This window comes from Sorex araneus, chromosome 11, assembly GCF_027595985.1.
Source record: "Sorex araneus isolate mSorAra2 chromosome 11, mSorAra2.pri, whole genome shotgun sequence".
In the NCBI taxonomy this organism is placed as follows: domain Eukaryota; kingdom Metazoa; phylum Chordata; class Mammalia; order Eulipotyphla; family Soricidae; genus Sorex; species Sorex araneus.
Window position 1 is genome coordinate 46,160,657 of NC_073312.1, and position 26,504 is coordinate 46,187,160.

The 26,504-nt window shown below is 59.0% G+C and overlaps 1 protein-coding gene across 2 annotated transcripts in view; it reads right to left on the minus strand.

Moving 5' to 3' along the window:
* Window positions 1–1,792: 1,792 nt before the first annotated feature.
* The window catches only part of TSPAN14 (tetraspanin 14), a 47,032-nt gene continuing 22,320 nt past the window's right edge, over window positions 1,793–26,504 (minus strand). For both annotated transcript variants that reach the window (XM_055119420.1, XM_055119419.1), the window contains 8 exons: window positions 22,593–22,690; window positions 9,049–9,099; window positions 7,691–7,837; window positions 6,177–6,347; window positions 5,368–5,493; window positions 4,762–4,806; window positions 3,838–3,957; window positions 1,793–3,133 (listed from right to left, as the gene is read on the minus strand). In XM_055119420.1, the coding sequence (XP_054975395.1) occupies window positions 3,062–3,133; window positions 3,838–3,957; window positions 4,762–4,806; window positions 5,368–5,493; window positions 6,177–6,347; window positions 7,691–7,837; window positions 9,049–9,099; window positions 22,593–22,673 (813 nt within the window). In that variant the 5' untranslated portion in view covers window positions 22,674–22,690 and the 3' untranslated portion in view covers window positions 1,793–3,061. The remainder of the gene's footprint in view (window positions 3,134–3,837; window positions 3,958–4,761; window positions 4,807–5,367; window positions 5,494–6,176; window positions 6,348–7,690; window positions 7,838–9,048; window positions 9,100–22,592; window positions 22,691–26,504) is intronic.

The following is a 26,504-nucleotide window of genomic DNA, read 5'->3' on the forward strand; positions in this document are numbered from 1 at the left end:
CTCTTCCTCCTGGGCGCTGGCCATGGGAGTGCAGCAGGCACCACTTGAGAGGGTCCTCAGGCCCCCTCCCCACATCACTCCACTTCTCGAGAGCCCACTTCTGACTCCCCAGAATGTATTCTGGAAATGGCCATGGCTTCATGGCGGCCCCCGAGGAGATGCCAGGGCTGGCCATCTCGGACGGTGCAAATGCCTGAAGGTTCTCCGGGAAGAGGGGACCCCACTGGGTGAGAAGAGGCACCGTCTGCCCCCAGCGCACGGATGCTCCTCCACCACCACCGCTGCCGGGAATAAGTGACCAGCTTGGGGATAACCGAGAAGCCCTGTGGCCCTAAGCACAGATACTGCAGGTCACCCGAGACCTGGTTGGCACGAAGGGTCAGCATGAAGGTCCCACAGCTGGCGCTGAGGGTGAGCCCTGGGGGATGCCCAGGATGGGGCTTCCGGAGCAGAGGGAGGCAGACGGGGGCAGAGGGCGCTGGCCCTGGGCATCGCAGCTCTACACCCCCTGCTCTCGGGCTGCTGGTCTCACTAGGAGATGGAGGCCCCCGTGCCTTGAGTCCGACCCTCCGTCTCTTCAGGGCTGCTCTGCCTGGAGGCCCCTAAGATCTCCCTCCACCCCCCACCATGTGACAGCTGCGGAGCAATCCCCGGGCCTGCTGGGCACAGGAAGTACAGCCCTACTGCCCAGAGCCATTCCGAGCACCTGGGGTCCACGCCATGTTCTCCGAGACCCCCAAACCCAGGCACACGCCATGTTCTTCCGCCGACTCCACCCAGAGCCCAGTCCCCTGGGCGACGTGCAGGAAAGCCCTGGTACCCTGCGGCATCCTGGGTGCTGGTGTCCAGGCCCTGCTCTGCCCAGTGCCCCCCCCCCCGCCAGTGACTCACCTTTCTCCGAGTCTCTGGTTTGGGACGCAAGCATGGCTCCCCTGCGGCTGGCCAGGGAGAGAGCTGGCTGGCCGAGAGGGCCCCTGGGGACGGTCAGAGGAAGGTGCCACAGAGTCACTCAGTCGATGCGGTCATGCGGGGCCACTGCGCACAGGCCACAGGGGAGGAGTGGACAAGCCTGGGCCTCACCAGGCCATGGGGGCACTCAGGACCAGGCAGGTGACCCAACAAGCCAGAGGTCACCCCCGGCTCCCACCCATCTGAGGGCTGGAGGGTGGGAGTTTGTGCAGGGAGTGGCAGTGAGGGTTGATTGTGCCTCTGTGCAGGGAGGAAGGCGGGGGGGGGGGGCATACTGGACACCCCTAATCCTGGCCACCTCTTCTGTCCTCTGCCAGCAACTCGGTCAGCTGAGACGGCTGAAAAAGGGTCCAAAGGTTCTGGAAGCTCACTGGAAAACAAGCCCGACCTGGAGAAGTCCCAGCTTGACCCCTCCCTGGAGGGGAGAGAGACAGGCGGGGGTGTGGCCACCGCATCCAGCGGGCCAGCAGGCATGCAGGGTCAGGGGAAGCGGGAGACGTGGCACTGCCACCAGGACATCGTGCACAGCTCCTCCGCCTGGGTGACACGGCGGGGCTGGACGGGGCCGGAGAACAGGGCTCCCTCGGGCCCGCAAAGTGCCCAGTGCCCACTGCCGCCCAGGCCACCGAGGCTGTGTCCGGGCACCACCAGGACAAAGAAGAAATGGCCCAGAGACTCGAAGGGCCAAACAGCCACTCGGTGAGACACTCCCAACTGCGCCCATGAGGGGCGGCCCAGACCCACCCCGCCCTCGGCACCCCAGGGCACCACTGAGAATCTGCGACGCCTCACGCCACCCCGAAGGAAAGGACAAGACGACAGCGTTCGTATAAAGATATATTCCGTAAAAGAGTTTGGCAGTCAAAGAAAAGCATCACACTTCCTAAAAACACGAGCATTCTTCTTCCCCTAAGTCTACAGAGAAAAAAAAAGTTTTAAAAATCATGAACGACAGCGTCAACAGACACCCACCAGCACACACCGCACGAGACCGCACACGTGGGCAAGTCGGCGACGGTAGCGCTCGATCCCTGAACAAGGACAGACCGGGGGCGGGGGGGGGGGGGGGCCCGGGGAGCGGTGAGAGCCTGGGAAGCGGGTGGAGGGCCCGGGATGGACAGGCGCCCCCGGGGGGGGGAGGGGGGTCAGTTCCCAGGACAACTTCATTTCCAAGATCAGCCCTGGTGGGGGAGGGGGCACACAGGTGGGGGCTGGGCGGGGGAGGGGCAGCCCCATGAGTGACCTGACGCCCCGGAGCAAATACACGGCTGCAGACCCCTCTCAGGGCCGCGCCATGGAGGGCCAGGGCTCACGTCCCAGGGACAGTTTCAGTAGCACCACGACCGGAAGACAGTGAGGCCGGGAGAGGGCGTGGGGTGGATGAGGACTGGGGATGCACGGGGGGTGGGGAGTGGGGGGGGTGGAGGGTGGGCCTCAGGAGGGCAAGGGGCAGTGAGAGGGAGGGCTGGAGCCCCGGACACGAGTAAGGCCGTGAGAGAAGAACACCAGGGGGCAGAGGAAGAGATGGTGTGCCAACATTTCTTACCCTATAAATAAACCATTTATACACTTCAAGAAAAGGAGAGCCGGCTCTCAGCGAAAAGCCCCGCCCGCGGCACCTGGGCACCCTGCCGCCGGGCCGGAGGCGGGGAGGCCCTGGGCACAGCGGGCGAGGGCTCCCGTGGCACCGGTCCACGCACCGGCTCATCCCTCCCCGGGGACGTGGCTCGTGCCGCCCGGCCCAGTTACGGGCAGCACCCCTGGGCCCACAGCCACTCACAGGCGCGGCTGGCGCGAGCGCAGAAGCGGCCTGGGCCCCTGCAGGCACGCGGGCTCCGGGACACAGCGTCCAGCCCCTGCTGGGCGTGCGAGGACCCACCCGTCCCCTCGGAGTCACCGGCCCCACAGGCACAGTCTCTGGCCCGGGCGGGCGCGCGGGGTGCAGGGTCTGTCTCGGCGGCGGCGGCAGGAGGGAACCCAGGTCCCGCTGTGCTGCAGGAGGGGCGCGGGCCCCGCACGCAGAGTCCGGAGGGGCGGCCACGGCTCCGGCCATCACCACCCATGGCTCAGCTCCGCTCGCTCCAGTGGTGCCTCAGAAGTGGTGGCCCGCCTTCACCGCCTCGATGTCGGAGATGAGCGTCCGCGCCAGGAAGATGCCAAATATCTGAAACCCGGGGAGTGGCCACGTGTGAGGCGCCCGCCCCCGGGGGGAGGGGCGGGCTCGGAGCCACGTGCCCCAGGGACCGCCCCCCTCCCCCGCACCCTGAGCTCCCAAGGGAGCTGAAGAGGAGGGCAGGGTGGCTGCACGACACTTGGAACCCCAGCGAGGCAGAACCTCACAGGGTCCCCCACCAGGCTCCAGGCTGAAACCCGAGTCAGCCTGCCCCCACCTGCGGTCACTTCCCAACCTGGGGCCAGGAGCGGGCTGCAGGGAGGGCGGGCGAGTGCCTGACAGAGGGGCAGGGCCGGGGCAGCCTTGGGGCTCTGGCTTTTCTGCCTGGGCTGCCGGGGCTGTCCAGCCCACTCTGCCAGGAAGGGTTTCCTAGATGCTTGTGCCTCGCTGCCTTCCTCAAGACCAGCCCACACAGGCGCGCTGAGCAGAGAGAGGCAGGCAGTGGGGCCCCCCTGCAGCCCTGGGTCCCCGGCTGAGATCACAGGCCAGTTCCAGGAGCTGGAGAGAGAGAGCACCTCGGGGCGGGCGCTTCGCCTTCACCCGGCTTCAATCCCCCGACACCCCACGTGCCGCCCCCCCCCCCCCCGAGCAACCAACAGGGGTGATTCGGGAGCCAGGGGTAACCCCGAGCACTGACGGGTGGCACAGCAGAACTCCAAAGGCGACGGGAAGGGAGGTGGGGGGAGGACCCGCACCTGCAGCAGCGAGATGGCGATGAAGACCCCGGCCACGATGTAGATGTTGCGCGGGAGCCAGCCCTCCAGCGCCTGGATGCAGCCTTTCGTGAAGATGAACTCGTCCCACTTGCTCTTCGCCTGTGCGGGGAGCCACCACAGCAGCCTGAGCCTCGGGCGGGCGAGACAGTCATATCCCCCCACCCCCCCCAACACACAGACACGCACCCGTGCCCCCAGGGCAGAGCCCACCACTGGGAAGTCAGCAAGGGGATGGGCAGAACTTTCCAGGAGAAACACATCTCTGTGAAGCCCACCAGCCTTCCCCTCAAGCCCCCCGCGTCTGCCCTCAGAGTGGAAGCGCCCCGGGGGCTGAAGCCTCCCCAGCCAGAACTGTGGACATGGCACAGAGCTGCCCACGGGGCGCCTGTGACACGGAGGTCACTGCAGGAGAGCAGTGAGACAGCCTGCAAACTTGGGGGGCCCAGAGACTACACGGGGAGCACCTGTCGGTCCCCGGGGCCCAGCACCCCTCTAGGAACAGCCCTGAGGGCGGCACTGGGCCGGGCGCCTGCTCTCCTCACACACAACTGCTCCAGTGGCACTGGGGAGAGGCGGCCCCACGTCTGAGCCCCCCGCCCTGGCCCACAGCTCAGCATCACACCTGCCAGGGCCCCTCGTGCCCTAGAGGAACGTCTTCTCGGGTCCCATCCCCAGCACAGCAAACGGGACCGAAATGGCCTGTCCCTCATGGTCCTTCCTTCTCCCGGACGTGGCCTGGCCTCTTCCCGCTAATGCAGCCAGCACAGGGCTTCGAGACCAGAACTCCCAGGGCTAGGCGTAGGGGGGCTGGAGGGTGGGGGCGGGGCCCCACCACCCCGGCTGCCCAGAGCAGGGGCTCTGCTGCCCCTCGAGCTCCGGAAGCTGCGTGCCCGGGCTCCTCACCTGGGCCCTGACGTCGTAGCCGCACTGGGTGTTCACGACCTTTTGCTGCAAGAAAAGCAGAGGGGGCGGGGAGGCACGTCACGTCTCTGGAGAAGCGGGTGGGAGGGGGCGCTAGAAAAGCGGGCACCAAACGCCGGGCAGCACCTCGGCCACAGACGGCCAGCGGCTGGTAGCCGTGTCCACTCACAGTGGATGGCGGCCTGCTCGGGCCCAGTCCGCACAGGCCCTCCGTGCTCCCTCCCACCCAGCCCGGCCCAAAAGCCCAGTTCTGGGACACAGGACCAGAACCTGGGCTGGGAGTGGCCAGAGGTGCAGGAGAGAGTACTGAAAAGTGACCACAGACACAGGGCACGTCCCACCCCCTGGGGACACGCCCGCACTGCCCCCGAGGGCAGATGATGGAGCTATCTGTGGTGTCTGAGCCCCTCCCCCAAACTGGTCTCTCCCAGGGTGCCCGTGAAGGTGGGGCCGAGGAGGCACGTCCCTGGGGGTCTCAGGTACAGGAGTCAGAGCCGTGGCGGGGGAGAGTGGTGCTGCCTCTCCAACGGGGAGACGGCAGGCGAGCGGGCCGGGTCGGGGGAGTCGGGGGAGTCGGGGGCGACGCACCGCGGGGTCGGGCACGCAGCAGGAGAAGGGCACCCCGCACTTCTCGCGGCTGTAGCTGGCACCGCTGCAGTTGAAGTAGACATTGAGGTCCCAGTCTTCAGGGCCGTACGCCCCGCAGCACTGGTTCTGCAACAGCAAGGCCGAGGGCATGGGAGAGTGCCGGGAAGGAGGGGGCCCTCCCGGGGGCCCCACGACTGGTGCCCACTGTGTCCGACTCCCTGCACAAACACACGCGACCTGCTCACCTCCGGCCACGCCCCAGACCCCGGCAGCCCAGTGGACACGGATGAAGGGCAAGCAACATTTCTGGTTAACACGACCAGTGGGTCACGGCTATTTTAAATGCTCCCCTGTTTGTTTTCTTTTAGATCAAAGGTTCTGTGCAGAAGCTGGGTTTGAGGGCAGAACAGCCCCAGCAGCTGGACCGGCCTCGGCGGACGGGTCCTCCCTGGGGACTTTGGGGCAGGGAGCAGCTGCGGTCCTAGGCTCCAGGTGCAGCTCTGAACACGCATGTTCGAGGCTGGGGGTTGGGGAGTGGGGGGACACGTCGAGGCCATGCATGCACCACTGCTCGGACAGACCCAGGGACCGTTCTGGGGAGGTGACATCCCACTCCACGGCAGGAAGTGCCCTCCAGGCAGCTCTGCCCTCGTGCACAGGAAGGGGAAGGGGGCAGGAAGGACAGGAATAGCCTCAGACGGTGAGTCACGCACCACGGAGGGGAAGCGCTGTCCCTCTCCTGAACCACGGCGCCCAGGGCAGGGGGGGAGGGGGCCCGGGTGGGGGGAACCACTCGGGGCAGTGCTTACGGCCTTCTGCAGGGAGTCGATCAGGTTCTGCAGGTCGATGTCGTCCCGGTAGGAGCGGATGTTGCTCTCGAAGAACTCCCGGAAGCGGTCCCTCACCCAGTCCTGGAAGAGGAAGGCCAGCACGGCCACCGCCAGCTCCAGGAAGAAGATGAGCACGATGGCGCTGCAGAACTGCGGGGACAAGGCGGCGGCGCCAGAGTCACCACGCCAGGCAGGGCGGTGCGGAGGGTAGCCCCCAGGCCCCCAGCTCCTGCACCACCCCCTGCTCCCCACCTCCCTTCCCACAGAGCCCCGCCTTGTCCTCCACTAAAGGGGCGAGCAGACTGCAGCGCACCCTTGTGTTAATGTTTGGGGGGGAGGGAGGGAGGCACACAGTCCACGTGGGGCTCGTCACCGCACCTCTGCAGGTGCCGACAGCCCTGGGCAGGGGCGTCTCAGAAGACCCCACTGTCCTGCCGTGCCAAGAGTGCGCTCGGAGTCATCACCGGCAGCCACCCAGGAAACACACGTGCATGCACAGAGAAACAACAGCACACATACATACACAGGCACGCAGACACATGCACATGTATATTCATGTGCATGCATACACACACACACACACATACACACACACACAATTTTCCCACGTGCACACGCAGACCCTCCAAAACACAACCTCCGTTCACAGGAAAACAAGAGATTAAATGCAATTTTTTTAAGAGTGTGTGTGTGTGGGGGGGGCAATAGGCAAAGAAAAATGGTGCTCTTCAGGCCAACAAAGAAAAGACTTGATTTAATAAATTCAACAACAACAACAACAAGGACTGCAAGCCTCAATTATGTTCTCTCTCCACCAGGTGCTATTTAATTTTAACTGAATGCACCGTTTCAAAACGAAGCTGTATCTAAATATAAAACTAAACTCTTAGTAACTCCGAGTCCTGCCAGAAACCCAGTGCATCCAGCAGATTCACACTCCCTGGGGGAGGGAAACGCTTCCCTCCCGCTTCCTTCTAGCTGGCAACTGCTTCTGATCTTGGCCAAGAAAGGCAGAAGGTGAGTCACAAAAAAGACTTGAAGGGCAGAAAAGGGCAGGTGACAAGACAGTGGGGCTGGTGGGCAGGACGGCCCTCGGGGCTGAAAACCCAAACACGCCTGCCCTCCCTCCCACTGGCAGGCTGAAGGGGAGGAGCAAACTCCTCAGACTCCTGAAAATGAGGCTCGCTGACTGGGTGCCTCCAGGCCAGGCCACCGTTCCTCCTGGCCATCATTCCTCCCATCCTCCCTCTCACCCTCCCTTCATCCCCCACGCCAATCCTCCCTTCCCTCCTCCCTCACATCCTCCCACCCGCCCTCCCCCTCATCCTCCCTCCCTCTTCCTTTCCTTCCTCCCTCCCATCCTCCCCCCACCCCACCCATCCTCCCGCTCGCCCTCCCTCCACTGCTACAGCCTGAGTCTGACCACACAGCCCACCCTGCCTTCCCCCCTTCCCCCGACCCCATCCACCCCAGCCGCCCCTGGGGCCACTCACAAACTTGAGCAGGCAGATGTTTTCCCGCAGGGCCCCCACGCAGCCGGCGAAGCCCAGGGTGAACATCACCAGGCCCACCATCAGGACCAGCACCACAGGGTCGATGCCGTGCAGCCGGGTCACCTTGGTGAGGTCGGACAGCACCCCCTGAAGGAGGCAGAGAGAGCAGGGCAGCATCAGCCGCAGGGGCCGGGGGTGAGGACGGGGCCTCCCTCAGGAGGCAGCTCAGGTGTGGCCCTGCCCACCCGCTTCCCATGCACCTGCCCAGCAGACCCTCCCCCTAGCCTCTAGCTCCTCCCAGACTGACACCCAGCTTCTCCCGTAGGAAGGAAGCTGATACCAAGCCAGGGGGGCTGAGGGCAAGCCACTGGGAGCACCTAAACAGGGGTCAGTGGGACTGAAGAACTCGATTTTAATTCAACATAAACAGGCACATATTAATGACAACCAAACTGGTCAGAACAGGGAGCGAATTCTCCAGAAAATTCCCCGGGGCCCAGAGAAACCTTCAGGGCCGCTGCTGTTCCACAGGCGGCCACACGGTGGCGCTGTGAATCGCACCTTGGTGGTCACTGGGACAAAAAAAAATAGATTGTTTGGGCCGCAAGGCCTGCCCTTGAGGGGTTTCCAGGCCACTGGAAGGGTCCAAGCCTACAGTGGGGCCTTACCCAGTTCCTAAGCCCAAGCACCCTGTATGCAAAGGGGATGACTCCTGCAGTTCCCGGCTGAAAGCGCAGGTCTGCAAGCTCAAGCGCCAGCTTCACCTCCCGCAGCTCTGCAGGGCCGGCTCCAGGGCTGCTGCCCGCCCCTGCCCCTGCATGCCCTCTTGGTCCGCCAGGCAGCGGAAGCAGGCATGCGCCTCCACCTTACCCTGCCCCCACCCCGAGCTCCTGGGGTCCCAAGTCCCTCCAGGAAGTCACCCAGTGGCCCCAGGCCAGGCAAGGAGATCTGCCCCAGGCCAGCCCAGCCCAGCCCAGCGTCCGGGAGGCACACCCAGCGCCTGTGCCCCGAGCCCAGCGGCTCCGGCTGTGGGAGCGGACAGGAGTTTCGTACCGGGGATCTGTTTGCTCCCAGGCCTCAGAGGGGGGCGGCTGGACCGAGCTGCGGAGAGGCCAGGGCTGCTGGGAAACTGGGAGCTCCCCGAGTCCCAAACCTGAATCCGCCCTGCCCTGGCCTGAGTCCCCCAACCTCCACGGCAGGTGCAGCGCCTGGTGCTGAGCACAGGCCTGCGGGGACGGAGGGCCTGGAAGCCACGGTCTTCGCAGCGGAAAAGGCATGTCAGGGCGCGGTGTGGAGGGAGGGAGGGACGGTGACAGCTGAAGGAACGGGCCCGAGGGTCCGGCGACAGCTGTGCCTACCTTTTCGCTCCATGCCCACAGCCCGACGCCGAGGAAGACAACGCCAGCCAGCTGAGGAGGGGCGGGGGTAGGGGGGAGGGAGAGAGAGAGACATGTTAGCTTGGAAGGCAGCACAGCCAGCCTGGGGGACGGGCGGGGGCTGGGCTCCTGCAGGAGACTGGGACTCCGGCCCACCCGACAAAGGCCCGAGAAGCTGTTCTGAGCAGCCATCCCGGCGGGCTGGAGCAGCTCCTTCCCCCAGATGCCCGGCGAGCAGAGGCCAAGATCCGGGCGGAGAGAGCTCGCTGGAGGGATGAGGAGCGAGGGGCACAGACTGGCCCCTCCCCTAAGGTACCCCCAGGTACACTGGAACACCGGGGCCCCCACCGCCCAGGAGCAGCTCCGAGCACAGACAGCAGCGACCGGGGCCAGTGGCCTCTGTGGTGCTCCCCGTCAGGGCCCAGCCTCCCCCACACCCTCCCCCCAACACACACAGGGCAGCACCGGACACTGGCTCCATCCCCTACCCATCCCCCAGCCCTGACCCCCCCCAACCCGTCCCCAGTGTGCAGCACAGGTGCAGACATGTTGTGGAGGGGGCCCAGCCTCCCTCTGCTGCCTCACGCAGCCCCCTAGCCTCCTGCTGAGCCCCTGGCTGCCTTGTATCCACGCCCCACCCAGTGACGATGGGGGGGAAACTGTCGCGGCAACACTCCACTTTCCCCACCAGTGCGGCTCTGGCTTCCAACGCCAGCCTGGGGGCAGGGCCCTCTGCAGAAGGCCTCTCAAGTCACAGACCGTCCCAGGAACGGGCAAGCACCCGACACCGGGTGGCACAGCAGCGACCACAGGCTCCTCGCTGCTGGTGCCAGCTCGGTCTGTGGACCCCAAGTGACGACACCCTGCAGGGCCCCTCCCTCTGCTCTACAACAGGGGGCTTGGGGGGGAGGAGGGGCAGCACGTGAGGGGCCAGAACCCAGTCTGGTAGTCGACTCATTTACCAGCGGGTGGACCAGGGGCAGGGGGGCAGGCCTGCGTCAGGCTCTCTCCCGCCACTGCCACTGTTCCCTGCAGTCACCGAACTAACCCTCCCGCCGCGCCATCTCGGTCCCTGCCATCCCTCTCACTCCCTCGGGACCTCTGCCCGGTCCTGGGGGGCACTTCAGGGTACCACAGCACTGACTGCAGTGACAGACACCGCGTCACCCAGCCCCAGTGCCCCCCACCCTCCCCCTGGGCTCCCTGGGCTCCTGACACCTAGTCTGTCCCAAACAAGCTCCTGCCTCCCAGAGGCATCTTGCTTGGGGCAACAGTGAAGTGGCTTGGGGAACCGCCTCCGCAGGCCAGGCAGGCAAGGGAGGCGGGCAGAGGGGAGGAGCAGGAGGAGCACGAGGAGCACGGTGCCTCCGCTCCTCCCTGAACACAGCAAACACAGCGGAGAGCTGGGAACGCCCCTTCCAACTCAGCCAGGCCTCGGGGGTGGGGGAAGACCAGAGGCAGCGGCCTCCTCTTCTCTGGGAGGGAAGGGAGCCAGAGTCCGGGCGAGGGAGCCGCAGGAAGGTGCCCCTGCAGGGGGCAGGGTCACGCCGCTATCACACACCAGCTTTTCCTCCCGCCGGAAGGGCAGCTCGGAAACAGCACTTGTGCCCTTCCCGGCAGAGCCCGAGAAGCCGGGGCCCCAAGGAGTGTGGCCTTGCGCTTCCCAGGGGCCTCCGGGGCGGCGTCCGTGGCAGGCTGTGCACCCCGATAAGGGCCCCCCCACTCCCCCGCACGCCCGGGAACTTGGCTGTCAAGGCCTGAGGAAGGAAGGCAGGCAGGCGGAGCGGAGGGGCAGATTCACCCCTGGGAGGTCACAGCAGCTGCTGGCGCCCCAGGAGAGGCAACCCCACGCCCCGCCCTGCCCCGGGCTCCCTGGCGGGCACAGTTCAATGCCTGTGCACTGGGAAACCAAGAACCGCAGGCGCCATGCAAGGGCCCACCAGGGGCCGGAGACTATAATGACCTGCAGCACTACGTGCCAGACGGCCTCTCTCCCGACTGCCTGGCTGTGCGTCGAGCAAGCAGGTGACCCCACAGGGCAGGGCTGCGCTCCGGTGCAACCGTATAGGCAGAAACAGGCCGAGTGCCAGGCACCGCCTGCAAACCGTGGCCTGCCAAGTACTCAACTATGGCAGCAAGGCCATCCGGACTTTAGAGACAGTGGTCAGTGTTCTCCTTCAGGACCCCCGAGACGCCCCCACCACCCAGGCCCCTATGCTGCTATGTTCCTGTGTGATGCAAGCAGGACTTAATGGCCTCACATTGTAAGTAACCCAAATGACACATCGGTGAGAATACGACACAACAATGCAAGGGAATGTGACACAACAGGAAGAGCTGAGTGGCCTCCCGTGACACACACCAGCAGGAGTCACTCTCTCTCTCTCTCTCTCTCTCTCTCTCTCTCTCTCTCTCTCTCTCTCTCTCTCTCTCTCTCTCTCACACACACACACACACACACACACACACCCCACACATATACACACAGGAGATGTCAGACACAGGAAGTACTGCGGATGGACATCGGGGTCGCTCTGCAGAGTCCCTGGGCAGAGGCCCCACTCCCACTGGGCTGTGTCTGAGGCAGGCCCTTGGTGGAGGTCCTCAGGGTCAGACAAAGCCAGGAGGGGAAGGTTCGGTGATTAGTAGCCTCAGAGGAGGGAGAGACGAGAAGCCCGCACCCCAGGCCAACAAATCGGCTCCACAGGGCACCCTCACCTCACTTCTAGCCCTCAGAAATGTGAACCGAGTCACTCATTCCTGTTGTATAAGTCACTCGGTGACAATTCGTTTTGGCAGCCTAAGATGACCAAAACAGGAAGAATACTTAGTTGAAAAATTATCTAGCATCTACCCAAAAGTAAATTAGAGCAATGACTGTCAAACACTACAAATGTGCTCAGAGATGTAAAGAAAAATGAAACAGAAAAATTAAAACCGATCCAATTAAAACTAATAGAAAAGGGCCAGAGCGATAGCACCGCGGGTAGGGTGTTTGCCTTGCATGTGGCCGACCCAGGTTTGATTCCCAGCATCCCATATGGTCCCCTCAAGACCGCCAGGGATAATTCCTGAATGCAGAGCCAGGAGTAACCCCTGTGCATCACCGGGTGTGACCAAAAAAGCAATAATAATAATAATAATAATAATAAAACTAATAGAAAATATATTAAAAATGAACTCACTTGACGTCTACAAGAAAATTAGACACTAGGCAAAAGGAAAAAAATAAGTGAAATTTAAGACAAAGGAAGAGAACAGAAATGACCCAAACTACAGTGGATGGATGAGGGGGTAAGGAAATTCCACAGAGCCTTGGTGATCTGTAAGACAAGGCGTCGGGGGGGGGGGGGGGGGGGGGCAGGGGAAATAGTGTTTGAAGAAATTATGGTCAAAATAGCCCTAAATTCGCCCCACACCACAAACCTACATGACTCAAAATCCCAATGACTTCCTGACAGAACAAACCCTAAGAAAACTACAGCAGCACATATGACATCACACACAGACAGTACATACAGACATGTATCACATACAGAGCACACAGATGCAACTTACCACAGACAGCGTGTGTAATAGGACAGTGGGTAGGGTTGCATGTGGCCTTGCATGCAGCCGACCTGGGTTCAGTCCCCAGCACCATATATGGTTCTGAGCCCACCAGGAGTTATTCCAAAGCACAGCCAGATGTGGCCCAAAACCAAAATTAAATTAAATATATATATCCATCCCCCATCCCTCAAAAAAAAACAAAGATATTTTAACCAAACAAAAACTGACCACCCAAAATGTACATACGGGAAGAGGGTGGAGGTGGGGGCAAGCAGCAGCATATTCTTACGCTAGGAAAGGAAGGAGCTAAGTGTTCTAGAACTACTCTACTCTGAGGCGCCTGAAAGGGAGCAAGACAATCCCCAAGAGAGAGGGTGGGAAAGTGACCCTAAGGAAGAGCAGAGGGGCGCGACAGTCTGCAGGCAGCCAAGGGCGCCCACTCCAGGGCAATGCCACTGAGTGTTCTCCTAAGAACGGCCATCACTGGCACCAACTTCCCCAACTCCAAACTGTACTACAAAGCAGTAGTAATTAAAACAGCATGGTACAGGGCTAGAAACAGACCTGCAGACAATGGAACAGAGTTGAATACCCTGTCACAGACCTCCAAATATATGGCCACTTAATCTTTGACAGAGGAGCAAGAAATACAAAGTGGAACAAGGAAAGCCTCTTCAACAAGTGGAGAGCTACCTGCAAAAAAAATAAACTCTGACCTCTATCTAATGCCAGGCACAAAAGTCAGATCAAAGTGGATTAAAGACCTCAATATCAGACATGAATCTATAAGGTATATAGAGGAAAATGTAGGCAAAACTCTCCATGACATTGAAGTCCAAAGCATCTTTAAGGATGAAACAGCACTGACCATGCAAGTGGAAGACAAACAAATGGGACTACATCAAACTAAGAAGTTTCTGCACTTCAAAAGAAACAGTGACCAAAATATAGAAAGAGCCCACAGAATGGGAAAGAATATTCACCCAATACTCATATGACAAGGGATTAATATCCAGCATATACAAAACACTAGTAGAATTGTATAAGAAAACCCCAACCCCATCAAAAAATGGGGAGAAGAAATGAACGGAAGTCTCCTCAAGAAAGAAATACAAATGACCAAAAGGCTCATGAAAAATGCTCCACATCGCTAGTCATCAGGGAGATGCAAATCAAAACAATGAGATATCATCTCACACCACAGAGACTGGCACACATTCAAAAGAACAAAAGCAACCAGTGCTGGCGTGGATATAGGGAAAAAGGGACGCTCCTTCACTGTTGGTGGGAATGCCAACTGGTCCAGCCTTTCTGGAAAACAATATGGACAGTTCTTCAAAAACTAGAAATTGAGCTTCCATATGACCCTGCAATACCACTTCTGGGAATATATTCCCAGGATGCAAAAAGGCACAGTAGAAATGACATCTACACCTATATATTCATTGCAGCACTGTTCACAACAGCCAAAATCTGGAAACAATCTGAGTGCCCTAAAACAGATGATAAAACGGTTAAAGAAACTTTAGTACATCTACACAGTGGAATACTATGCAGTTGTTAGGAGAGATGAAGTCATGAAATTTGCTTATAAATGAATAGACATGGAGAGTATCATGCAAAGTGAAATGAGTCAGAAAGAAAGGTACAGACATAGACGGACTGCAATCATTTGTGGAGTATAGAATAACATCACATGAGGCTGATACCCAAGGATAGTACATACAAGGGCCAGGGGAACTGCCCCTTAGCTGGAAGCCTGCTTCATGAGCGGAGGGGAGAAGGCAGATGGAATAGAGAAGGGATCACTAAGAAAATGATGGCTGGAGGAATCAGTCGGGATGGGAGATGCGTGCTGAAAGTAGATAATGAACCAAACATGATGACCTCTCAGTGTCTGTGTTGCAAGCCATAATGCCCAAAAGTAGAGAGAGAATATGGGGAATATTGTCTGCCATGAAGGCAGGGGGAGGGTGGGAAAGGGGGGGTATACCCGGGATATTGGTGGTGGGGAATGTGCACTGGTGGAGGGATGGGTGTTTGATCATTGTTAGATTGTAACCCAAACATGAAAGCTTGTAACTATCTCACAGTGATTCAATAAAATAAATTAAAAAAAAAAGAACGGCCACCATGATCCCACTGAGACAAATATGTATCATAGGTTGTAAAAACAAAATGCATTTTTTTAAAAAAATTTAAACAACTCAATAAAATCAAAGACCCAAACACCAGAAAGCCTTGCCTAAGCCCCAGCTTCTTAAACAATGGGTCAGAAGCCCAAATAAATTTCATTATGGCTCGGGATCAACGATATCTTATTTGTAAGCTGATTTCAGAAAATTCTCCCAGGTGACAAGCGGCAGCCAATGAGGACAGTCTAGTCAGCCCTGGAAAGATTTCAAAGTGATCTGGCCAACCTGCCCCCCGCCCTTTTTCAGAAAAAAATTAATCCTTTTGCATCCCTGGAAATCGACCTTAGGTGGAACAGAGAGTGCCCACAGCGGCCCCTGAGCCTACTGCCACCTGCCAGAGGCCAGCGCCTAGTGGGGGCCCGGGCAGTGTTGCCTGCTGGAGGCGGAATGGGACAGCAGCAGGCACTTGCAGAAGTGTGAAACACAGGGGCATGTGCGTTACTGTGGACCGTGTCACTGCAAGAAGAAACCGAGGTGATGAGCCTACGAGAGGCCGGGGAGGCGTGGCTGGCTTACAGACAAGAGGGAGATGCAATCTCCTGGAATGAGGAGGGCGGGAGCAGCGCTCAGGGACCAGGGGACACTCCCGGGCTGCTGGCCACATCTCCTCTCTGCCCTGTGATAGCCAACAGCCACGCTGCATCTACAACTGACCACTCCTCACTTGGACACCTGCAACGTGTCCACGGAACTTCGTCTTAATCGTATCTCACTAGAGGGGTAGGTTTATTTCATTTTTTAAGCACTTATGAGAAAAAAAAAAGACACAAAATGGGAACGGAGCGCTTCTCCGGAGAAAAATCCAGCACGGCCGTGGCCCCACGCAGGGAGCACAGACCCACAGGAGCAGCCAGGGGCCTTCTTGCCGGGCTCCATCGTGGCCCTTCCCTGGAAATCCCTGCCACAGAACGGTGGGGTCAGAGGGCCCGTGAGCACCACAGGCAGCCCCTCGCTCTGGGACTCTGACGGGGTCATCTTAGCCCCGGCCTTGGCAAGCCCACACAACGTGGCAAACTCCCTCCCTCCACCCTTCCTTCCCTCCTTCCCTTCCTCTCTCCCCTCCCCCACCACTCCCTCTCTCTCTCTCTCACATCCCCCATGAGCCAAAAGACAAGGCGGGCGATTTTCTACAAAGTGGGGCAGTCCTTCTGGAGGAGCTATTTCGACTATATAAATATGTCAGGTGTGAACGAGGCACACACCTCTGACCCACTTCCTCTCACTCCTGGGAATCTACCCTAGCCAATCAGTTCCCTCCTTCCCGTAAGGACAGAATCTGTATCATGTAACACTAATCAGTGCACCCTTATCTAGGACAGAAAGAAAAAAAAAAAGGAGCAAACACCCTAAATGTCCAACATGGGAATTTCTAAAACTACAACTGGAAGTCAAGCAACCTGGACACTAGGTGATGCTGCTTGGAAAACAGCTGCCAAGGGCACAACACTGTCACCGCAAGGGTACCATCGGGGGTGGGGGGGCAGCACTCTCTGTGACTGTGGACAGAACAGAACATGGATGGCTGGCTGCAGCCGGGATGCTCTGGGCCATCTAACCAGAGGGCTATCCGTGGAGAGGAGGACAGGCACCGCTTCTCGGCTGTGCAAGCAGGTCACGGGACACGCGTGACCAGAACTAGGCACATCCCCGTCGGGCAGATACGGGGACACCCTCCTCACTCAGACCAGTGCCCAGCCCTTGGGGTTCCCCGACTCACAGGCAAGAATGCAGCTCCAGGTCCGGGGGACCCTCTCCCTGCCACAGCCCAGGGCGCAGGGGTCGGGGGGCGGGGGGTGGAGGAGCACAGCGAGAGGGAGATCAGCTGCTCCCCACCCGGAAAGGTCGGGGAGCTGCTCTGTCTTTTCTGGAGGAGGGTCCTGCCTCCTGGGGCTGGGCTGCCACAGGCAAAACACACGGTCCCCTCCCTGGACCATAGGGGGTATGGCTGCCCCCTCCTGGAGGCGCCCGTGACTCTGCAGACAGGTGGTTCCCGCTGGCCCCCGGCTGGCCAGCGCAGAGCACAGACGCCCAGGGGACCCCTCTGCAGCAGGAGCAGGCGGCATCTCTGGCAGGCTGCAGGCATGGACGCCGAGGCCCAGGCCTGCGCGAGGGGCCCAGAGGCGCCATGGCCGCAGCCCCGCGACACAAGTGCATTGTCTGCGCTCACGAGGGGCCTCCGTTCCACGCTTCTCTTCTGGCCCTGAGACAGGCCTCGCTGCGCCTGGCGGCGGGAAGGGGCACTGGACCGCAGGACACCTCCTCGGGCTCCGCCTAGCAGAGCGGGGGGCGCTCGGACTCCTCAGGGAGCCAACGAAGCCCATCCTCCCCACCCGCTCGGCAACCTTCCTCCCCGGCGAGTCGGGGCGAGACCTCACTGCTGCTGACTGGGACAGACACGGCAGAAACCAACTCTGACCTCAGCCCAGTGGCGTGGGTGGCACGCACAGGGTCACTGCCACCCCACCACCATCCACAGACCTCCCTCGGGCAAGCCTAAAACTGGGGGACCGGCAACTGCCCACTGCCCACTGGCAACCCCAGCTCTACTTTCCATCTCGACTCCTCTGATCACGAGTCCCGGGGGTGGGGGGTGGGGTAGGGGGGACCAAGTGACAGCAGGGCCCAGTGGGACACCGTGCAACTTCGAGGCTCATCTGCACTGTGGCACACAATGGACCAGTGTGGACACCTCTCCCCCCACCCCCTTCGCTGGTTGGCTCCTGTCGCCGGACACTCAGCAGCATCTACCTTCGTGTTCCTGTGCCCGGGGCCACTGCTATGGGCAGGGCAGCGCCAAGGCCTCTGTGAGAGGAGGCGCCGAACCCTCCGGGGTACAGGGGTGGACACGGAGCTGCTGGAGCGAGCATGCGGACTCCCTGAAGCCCCTCCGCGCCCGCGTCCCTCTGCGGCCCGTGGCTGCCAGGACTGGGACACGTGCACATGCCTGGCCTTGGCCGGTCCCGCTGTGGGGGGGTGGGGGCGGCATGTTGTCGCTAACAAGCTCACACCGGGGCTGGCACTCCTCGGCAGTGGTGCTCACGGGCCTAGTGGCCATGGCGCTCGCCAGAGGTCATATTCCTGGCCACAGTGCTCGCACCATTGAGTTCGCCCTTCCTGAGGAGCCACTGCGAGTGGCTACGACTTTCCAGGCGCTCGCCAACAGCAAAGCTCAACAGCCCCTTATCCTTGCCAACATTTTGTGGGCCTTTTTCTTGTTTTGTTGGGGGGTGGGGGAGGGGCACCACACCCGGTGGTGCTCTGGGCTTACCCCCGGCTCTTGTGCTCAGGGATGAGTCATGGTGGTGAGGGATGAGTCTCAAGGATGGTGCTTGGAGAACCACAGGTGAGGCCAGGGATAAAACCAGGGTAGGCTGCAAGCAAGGCAAACATCCTGGCGGCTTTTTACCTCTCCAACCCTAATATTTTATCTTTTTTGAGGTTTTTTTTTTTTCATTTTGGGTCACACCCACTGATGCTTAGCGGTTACTCCTGGCAGTACTAGAGGGACTATATGGGATGCCGGGAATAGAACCTGGGTCGGCTGCATGCAAGGTAAACACCCTCCCCACTGTACTATCACTGCGGCTCCTTTTTTTTTTTTTTAAATAATAGCTATCCTGGGGGCTGGAGAAATAGCACAGCAAGTAGGGCATTTGCCTTGCAATCGGCCGACCCGGGTTCAATTCCCAGCATCCCATATGGTCCCCTGAGCACTGCCAGGAGGTAATTCCTGAGTGCAGAGTCAGGAATAACCCCTGTGCATTGCCAGGTGTGACCCAAAAAGCAAAATAAATAAATAAATAATAATAATAATAATAATAGCTATCCTAATAAGTAGAACATGGCATCTCACTGTGATCCTGACTTACATTTCCTGAGTCTAAGTAAGACAGTGCTCCAGAAGTGGGTCTGACGTGGCCAAAGAATAAAAAAATTAATACAATAGAAAACATGTATGAATAACCTCGCAGTCCTGGGCTGGCTGGGAGCACTGCTTCCTCGCTTGCTGTGACAAGCATCCCAGAGGGTCAGACAGACAGGGCTGGCATCCGTGATGTCGGTCTCACCCAACCATTTACAGAAAAACTGGGAAAAATCTCAGCCCTGAAGATGAAGAAAAAGTGGGAGAGACATTTAAAAAGCTGTCAAGGTGCCACAGGTGTTTGCTATAAAGACCGATGCTGCGAAGACAACTCTGAGTCAGGCAAAACCACTAAATATAACTTGCATGAGCCCTGGCACCGAGAATAGGGCAAAGAAGTAACAGGTTTCTCTCCGTGCACTCAGATTTACAGGCTGAGCCCAGGCCACTCACCTCCGCCACTGCAAATTCTGGGACCATTCAGCTCTCTGCATTAATTCATCCAAACAAAACAAATCCCAAAGCTCTCCAGGAGGTGGGGGGGGGGGAACGGGAAACCAATCTCTGGGCTGCTTCAAAATAATCTGAGCAGGGGGGCTGGAGCGATAGCACAGCGGGTAGGGCATTTGCCTTGCATGCAGCCGACCCAGGTTCGATTCCCAGCATCCCATATGGTCCCCTGAGCACCGCCAGGAGTAATTCCTGAGTGCAGAGCCAGGAGTAACCCCTGTGCATTGCCAGGTGTGACTCAAAAAGCCAAAAAAAAAAATAATAATAATTTTTTAAAAAATAATCTGAGCGGCCCTTGGGGCGGGGGAGGGGATATAAATTGAGCAAGATCAGCACCAAGTGGGTGATTTTTGAAGCTAGTGATGAGGATATAGGGATTTCTGTATTTTCTCCATTTGGAAAAAAAGAAACTGTCTTGGCCAGGGCCTGGCGCGTCCTTCCCTCACACTTGCGGCGACTATGAGGCAGCTGGCAGGTGAGCTCAGCCATTCCACAAAGCCGACACCGAGGTCACTGTCTTCCCCAGTCCAGGCGACACTCCTGTCTGGCACCCAGGCGCCTCTCCTGAAGGCCTCTGCACCCAAGCCCCAGGCCTCACGCCACACTCCCAGCTCCAATGCACAGAGGCCGAAAATCACCCAGAACTCAAGCCGAGGGTCCAGGTGGCCGCCCGGTCTCATTTTCCCAGCCAAGCTCCATCTTGCCTCACTGCTTTCCAGTCTCTTCCTGCTCTGCCCCCCCACCCCCACCCCGTGAAAGGTAATTACGTCTCAGCCACACACAGTGCCGACGCCGCACAACTCTGCCGCCCTCCACCGCCTCCAAAACATGCTCCCCTTCCGGATCCACCCAGCTCTGGCCCTCCTGGAGCGCAGAGCTGCCAGTGGACAAAGCCGCCAGACTTCCCCAGAGGAAAAGCGGTCAGAAAAGCCGCCGAGACCCGGAGATGGCCGGGGCCGTCGGCCACAGCATCAGCGGGAGAGCTGTGCGCTGGCTGCCGGGCGGACCGCAGTCAGAGGTCACGGCACGAGGCCAAACGCGCGCAGCAGGGCCAGCAGGGCGGGCGGGGCGGGGAGGACAGCTGGACGGACATGCGTTTCTGAGGGTCAGGCTCGCCGCTAGGCCAGATGGTCGCCCACACGACGCACCTGCTGGGGACAACAGGTGGGGCCCGAGGGCCTCCTCGCGGGAGCAGCGCGGGTCTGAAGGCCGACAGCTCTCGGCTGGGGGAGCCACAGCAACCGGGCAGCACTGCCCGACGACGAGGGGAAGGAGGCCGAAGCCACTAGTCTGAGCACAGGGAAGAGCCGTGGGGAAAGTCAGGCCAGTGAAGCCCGTCCGTGGCCACGCACCCGGCCCCTCGTGCTCCAGCTGGCCCACACAGACACTCATGTTTCATGGACTCAAAGCCTCTCTGTGAGTGAGCATATCTGGCCCGCAGAGAATCAACGTCAGCCTTTCCCGGGGCCAATCCCACGAGTGACGGTCCATCATGACACCTCCCGTAACCCCTTGGCCACCTCCAGGCAGGGATCAGTTTTTCTTGTCTTTGAGGGCCAGAGGCCTGGAAGAGGTGTCCTGGGCCGTGCCCTCTGCTTCCTCACACTCCGCTGGCTTCGCGGCTGACCCGAGGTTCCCACGCAAGCCCCCGAGACTCTGGCTGAAGTTCCCAACTATCTCTCTACCTCGACAAAACCAAATGCCAACTTCCTGTCCCGGTTCTCACAGCTGCCTTCACGCACAGCAGGCTCCCTTCTCCAGGCTGCTCCAAGAGGAAATCTCTCAGGGTCCCAGAGAGGGCAGCGGGAAGGCGCTTATCTTGCACATGGCTGGCCTGTGTTCAATTCCTGGCACCCCACCTTGTCCCCCTAGCCCACCAGGAGTGACCCCTGAGTGTTGGAACCAGGCGTCAATCCTAAGTACCACTTGGTATGGCCCAAACACCCTCCCTCCCCCCACCTTCAAAAAAAAAAAAAAAAAGACAATCTCTTGCTCGCTCCTGAAGTCGATCACCAGAGGCAGTTCTAAACTGGGCAAGAATCCCAGGGTTGGGGCTGGAGTGACAGCACAGCGGGTAGGGCGTTTGCCTTGCACACAACCGACCCGGGTTCTATTCCCAGCATCCCATATGGTCCCCAGAGCACTGCCAGGGGTAATTCCTGAGTGCAGAGCCAGGAGTGACCCCTGTGCATCGCTGGGTGTGACCCCTCTCCCCCCCGAAAAAAAAAAAATCCCAGGGTTCAATATTCAGATCTCTCTTGTCAACAAATGTGCTCACTACTCAGCCCCCTTCTACCTCGCACAGTGGCCCTAGGGCTCTCATCCCCTCGGTGGTCAGTCACTGACACAGGAAACAGACCAAACACTTCTGCCCCAAGTTCTATCTCAAGGCAGGGAGCCAGCCACCCATCCTTTCCCGCCCCCATCAGAATCCAAAGACGCCAGCACAGCATCCACCATCTAGCCTACAAAGAGTTGCTGAAAGAAGTCGGGGGCCAGCGAGCTAGTACATCAGGCAAGGCGCTTGCGGTGCACGTGGTCGACTGCGGTTTGATCCCTGGTATAGCACATAATCCCCCCCCAAACACCACCAGGAGTGATCCCTGAGCACAGAGCCAGGTGAAATGGCCCAAATCTCCTCCTCCCCACACCTGTCCTGCCTCCCCCCCCCCCGCCCCCCGCAAAACGTACCCCTGGTGGTACTTGAGTGGCCACATCTGGTGCCAGGTATTGAGCTGATGCGGGCTGTGTGCAAAAACAAGTGCCGGACTCACTGTACTCTCTCCCCGGTCCCCATCGTCCTTCCACCCGAGAGCGTGGAATTGAGGCTCAAGCTCACATTTGCACACCCAGGGCTCTGAGCCAAGGTCATCCTGAGGTCCTCCCAGGCAAGACCGCGTGGAGATGGGGCACGGGTCTGGGACCGAGCCCCAAACTTTCCTGAGCCCCCAAGGATGGGGGTGTCCCTGATGCTGCTCACCACCCGGACAGAGAGGGGCTAATCTGCTTATCACCTTGGCCCTCTTTAAGTCACTACACTTAAAAGTCGACCTTATCATTTAGAGGATGCTGCGTCCCTGCAGGCAGGACTCACCACCGCCCAGCATTCCGCCCAGGACCTCAAAGGAGAGCTGGCAGATCAAAGGCACGGGCGGAAACCCAGATTTACAAACAAAGGACTGGAAAAAAGAGGATGCACAGGCGGGCCTAGGAGTGTGGCTCCGTGGTGGGCGAGCACTGGCCCTGCTTGAGAGGCCCTAGGTTTGCCCCCACCCCCAGCGCCAACAGGAGTGACTCCTGAGCGCCCACCCGGAAGCAGACCCTCCCTCCTCCACCCCAGCACTGCCGGGGGTGTCGCCAAAACCAGCCGAAGAAGGAAGGAAACGCGGCGGCGGCTGTCCACTCACCCAGAAGATGATGTTGTAGCTGAACAGGAGGTATTTGTACCAGCAGCTGACCTCGGCATTCGAGTATCTATAATAGTGCATCTTCCGAGGGGCAGGGTCTGCGGAGACAGAGACAGCTGTGAAGACACGGAACGTTCCAGGTCAAGGCGTCGCCCCAAACCCACTCCCCCAGGAGGCAGCAAACATGAGACGCATACAGTGACTCCGGAAATCTCCCGATGGTTTCCCCTGTGTTCTCTGCCGCGTCCAGGCCTGGGTTTCCTACCCTGAAACCCCCCGTGGACACCGCTAGGCCGAACTGTGGGAAACAGCTCTCCCCAGAGCGGCAAGGCGGCGAACAAAGCCAGGTTCCCTCATGTCTACACACGGAAACCAGCTTCCCAGAACACGCCTGGATGCCACCCGCAGAGCCGACGCCGGCCCCTGCCAGCGCCTGGACGAGTGGCCACGGGCCTTTGGAGAGCGACCACCTTGCAGTCATACAAAGGTCCTCAGCCTCGAGATCCCTGCCCTCCAGGTGAGCGGAGCCGGGCACCTCTGAGATGCTGCAGCCGAGGTTCAACCCCCGGCGGCCCTGGAAAGGCACCAGGAACTCCACGGTGCATGGGGAGCGGGGAGACGGGGGCCGGGGAGCGCCCGGCTGCCTCAGCAGCTGCTCGCTCTGCTGCCACCAACACAATCCCTGCAAGTCTCCAGCCCCAGAGGTCAGGGCCCACATCTAAGCCCAGGCCAGCATCCTGCCCGCCGCCCTCCCCTCACAGCCCCCCCACCACGACAGCAAGCGATGGAGGAGGAACAGGGGATCACTCAGCAGGCACGGCCCGAGTACGTGCTCTGGGGGAGGAGCACAGTGCTCCCAGACGCTTACTTCCCCATTTACGGAAGACGCTGCTGCGGGGAAAATCAGGCTCTCCTCACCACCCACTCTGGTGGAGACACACCAGGAAGGCGCGGATCTCACAAACACACACACACACACACACACACACACACATACACACACACACACACACACTCTCTCTCTCTCTCACACACACACACACACACACTCCTCTCTCTCACACATACACACACACACACTCTTTCAGTCTCTCACATACATTCTCACACACACATACACTCATACACATTCCTTCCTTTCCCTCTCTCTCACACACTCACACACACTCCTCCCTCTCCCTCTTTCTCTCTCACACACACACTCCTTACACTCACACACACTCTCATACACATTCTCTTTCACACAGTCTTTCTCACACACACACTCTCACACACACACACTCACACACACACTCACACCCCTGGAACAGGAGGGAGGGCTGCACTCTTGCACTCTGGCCAGTGTGTGGAGATCAGAGGCAGAAAGAACTTCAGTGTCACCAGCAGATCCTAGTCTCCACACGGGCACATGCCAGCATTTAAGCAGAAGGGGGCAACAGGAAGATCTGCTCTGAACCCCCCACCCCCGACCCGCGCCCCATCCCGCGCCTAGACACATGCTCCAGCACAGGGCACCAAGGCCCTCAGTGAGCGGCTCCTGCGTCCTCATTCGGCAGCTTTAAAGCTCCAAGGGAAGGGCAAAAGCTTGATGAATCCCCCAGCCACCACGCGGAGGGCTTAGCACACCTGCAAAGGAGCCCAAGACAGTGACAACGGTCAGGGTGCTGAAACTGGTGCCCAGATCTGACCCCAAATTCAGCCATAACTCCGAGTAAATGGGGCATCTTACCTCACCGAGTCTAAAATGAGTCTGGTAGGAAGGCAGAACTAACTCTGACCCAGGGACACATTTAATTAACATTTACTTTAAAACACACAAAGCAGCACTACCCACCCACCCCCCACAAACCACTGCTGGACGTGGCCCAAGGCCCTGCCCCCGCACCCCTACATCTTAGCTCTCCCCCGAAAGAAGATGAGACATTTTTCAGATTCACATGACCACTAGGGCAGGAAAGAAGTGCCACGTGCTAGCCGCATGGCAAACACTTAAATCAAAGGAACCATTCAGGTGACAGCCAGACATGTGCCGCGGCAGAGACTTCTCAGAACAAGACGGCAGTCAGAGTCGCTGACCACTGTGACCCAGCGGGTCAGTGACTGAACAGGGACTACATAAACCAGAACCAGTGGAGACACTCCAACACCAAAGGCCGCACGCAGGCAGGCGCACATGTACCGGCGGACTTGGAGCCTATATTAAACTTAACTTTGGAACCAACAGGAAAAGACAATCCTAAGAACAAAAAAAAAAAAAAAAAACCATGAAAATAAAAAAAAATTTTAATCCCCATACAGTTAAAAATAAAATTATGAAAAACGTAAGTCATCTGCAGCTGCAAAAACTGCAACTAAGACTCCAACACACAACGATCCATACTTAAAAATCAGCATATACCCCCCACCCCCTGCCCTACACATCACACCAACTGGCGCACAAGGACAGTGCAACTGGCAGATGAACAAACAGCCAACCTGTACTAGAAATTAAACTTGAAGATGACCCAGGGACACTATTCACAATTTAACACAGCGGCCACCACTAACGCTGGCGGTCCTGTGTGAGGCTGGCTGGTTCACACTCTGCTTCTAACAGACTGAGTCGTTCGTGTCTTTTGGAAGCAATATAGCTGCAGAGACAGCAACACACACACACACACACACACACACACACACCCTCTGAATCCAATAAACTTATAAGTAAGAATCTGCCTGCAGAAAACCAACAGAATTTAAAAAAAAAAAAAAAAAACCAAAAAGCAGTGAGGGTTCTGGGCCTGGGAGACGGGGCTCCAAAGGCACAGCACACGCCTGAGATGATGCTGCAGATGCAAACCTGGCACCACCTGGTCTCCACAGTCCTCTCAGAGTTGCCTGGTGGAGCCCTGGCAGACCCCACCACCACCCACCTGCACACCTCTTAGAGTGGCCCTCAGGCTCCCTGAGCACGGCTCGGGAGCAACCCAGCCCCTCACCCCTCACGCCCCCCCACCCCCCCACACATACACACAAACTAAGAAAATATGCACTAAAACCGTAATGCCCCAGTAGAGAAAGAGAGTGAGTATGGGGAAATTGTCTGCCATGGAGGCAGGGGGAGGGTGGGAAAGGGGAGGGTATGCTGGGGACATTGGTGGTGGGGAATGTGCACTGGCGGAGGCATGGGTGTTTGATCATTGTGTGATTGTAACTCAAACATGAAAGCTTGTAACTATCTCACAGTGATGAAAGAAGAAAGAAAGAAAGAAAGAAAGAAAGAAAGAAAGAAAGAAAGAAAGAAAGAAAGAAAGAAAGAAAGAAAGAAAGAAAGAAAGAAAGAAAGAAAGAAAGAAAGAAAGAAAGAAAGAAAGAAAGAAAGAAAGAAAAAATAGGCACTAGAGCCACAGAGGCAGTAGAGTGGACAAGGCATGCTGCCCACCCGAGTTCAATTCCCGGCACCATATAGTCCCCTGAGCACCACCAGGGGTCACTCCTGAGCATAGAACCGGGAAAGGCCCCTGAGCACCACTGGGAATGGCCAAAAGTTTGAGCTCATGCCCCTCCGCCCCTCCCCCCACCCCCGCACAAAATGAAATAAAGGATGAAACCCAAACATGGTTTCAATCAGGAAATATCTGTAAGCGTGTGGTCCGCAGCCCAAGTGGCAGGGTCCTGAGTGCTCTGCTACCAAGGTCTCCACTGCCCCTCTTCCCGCGACCACCTCTGCGGTGTGGCGGTACCCGCGGAGGCGATGGCCCCTGGAAGCCCGCGCCCAGGCTGCCAGTGTGACTGTGCGGACGGGATGGCCTCGGGGCTCGCCCTACACGGGGCTCCCAAGCCTGGAACCCCCTCAACCTGGAGGAGCCTTTCTCCCTCCCCAGCCCCCGCGGAGAGAAAAAGGGGCCGTCGCTGACTGGCCGCTGACTGGCCCCG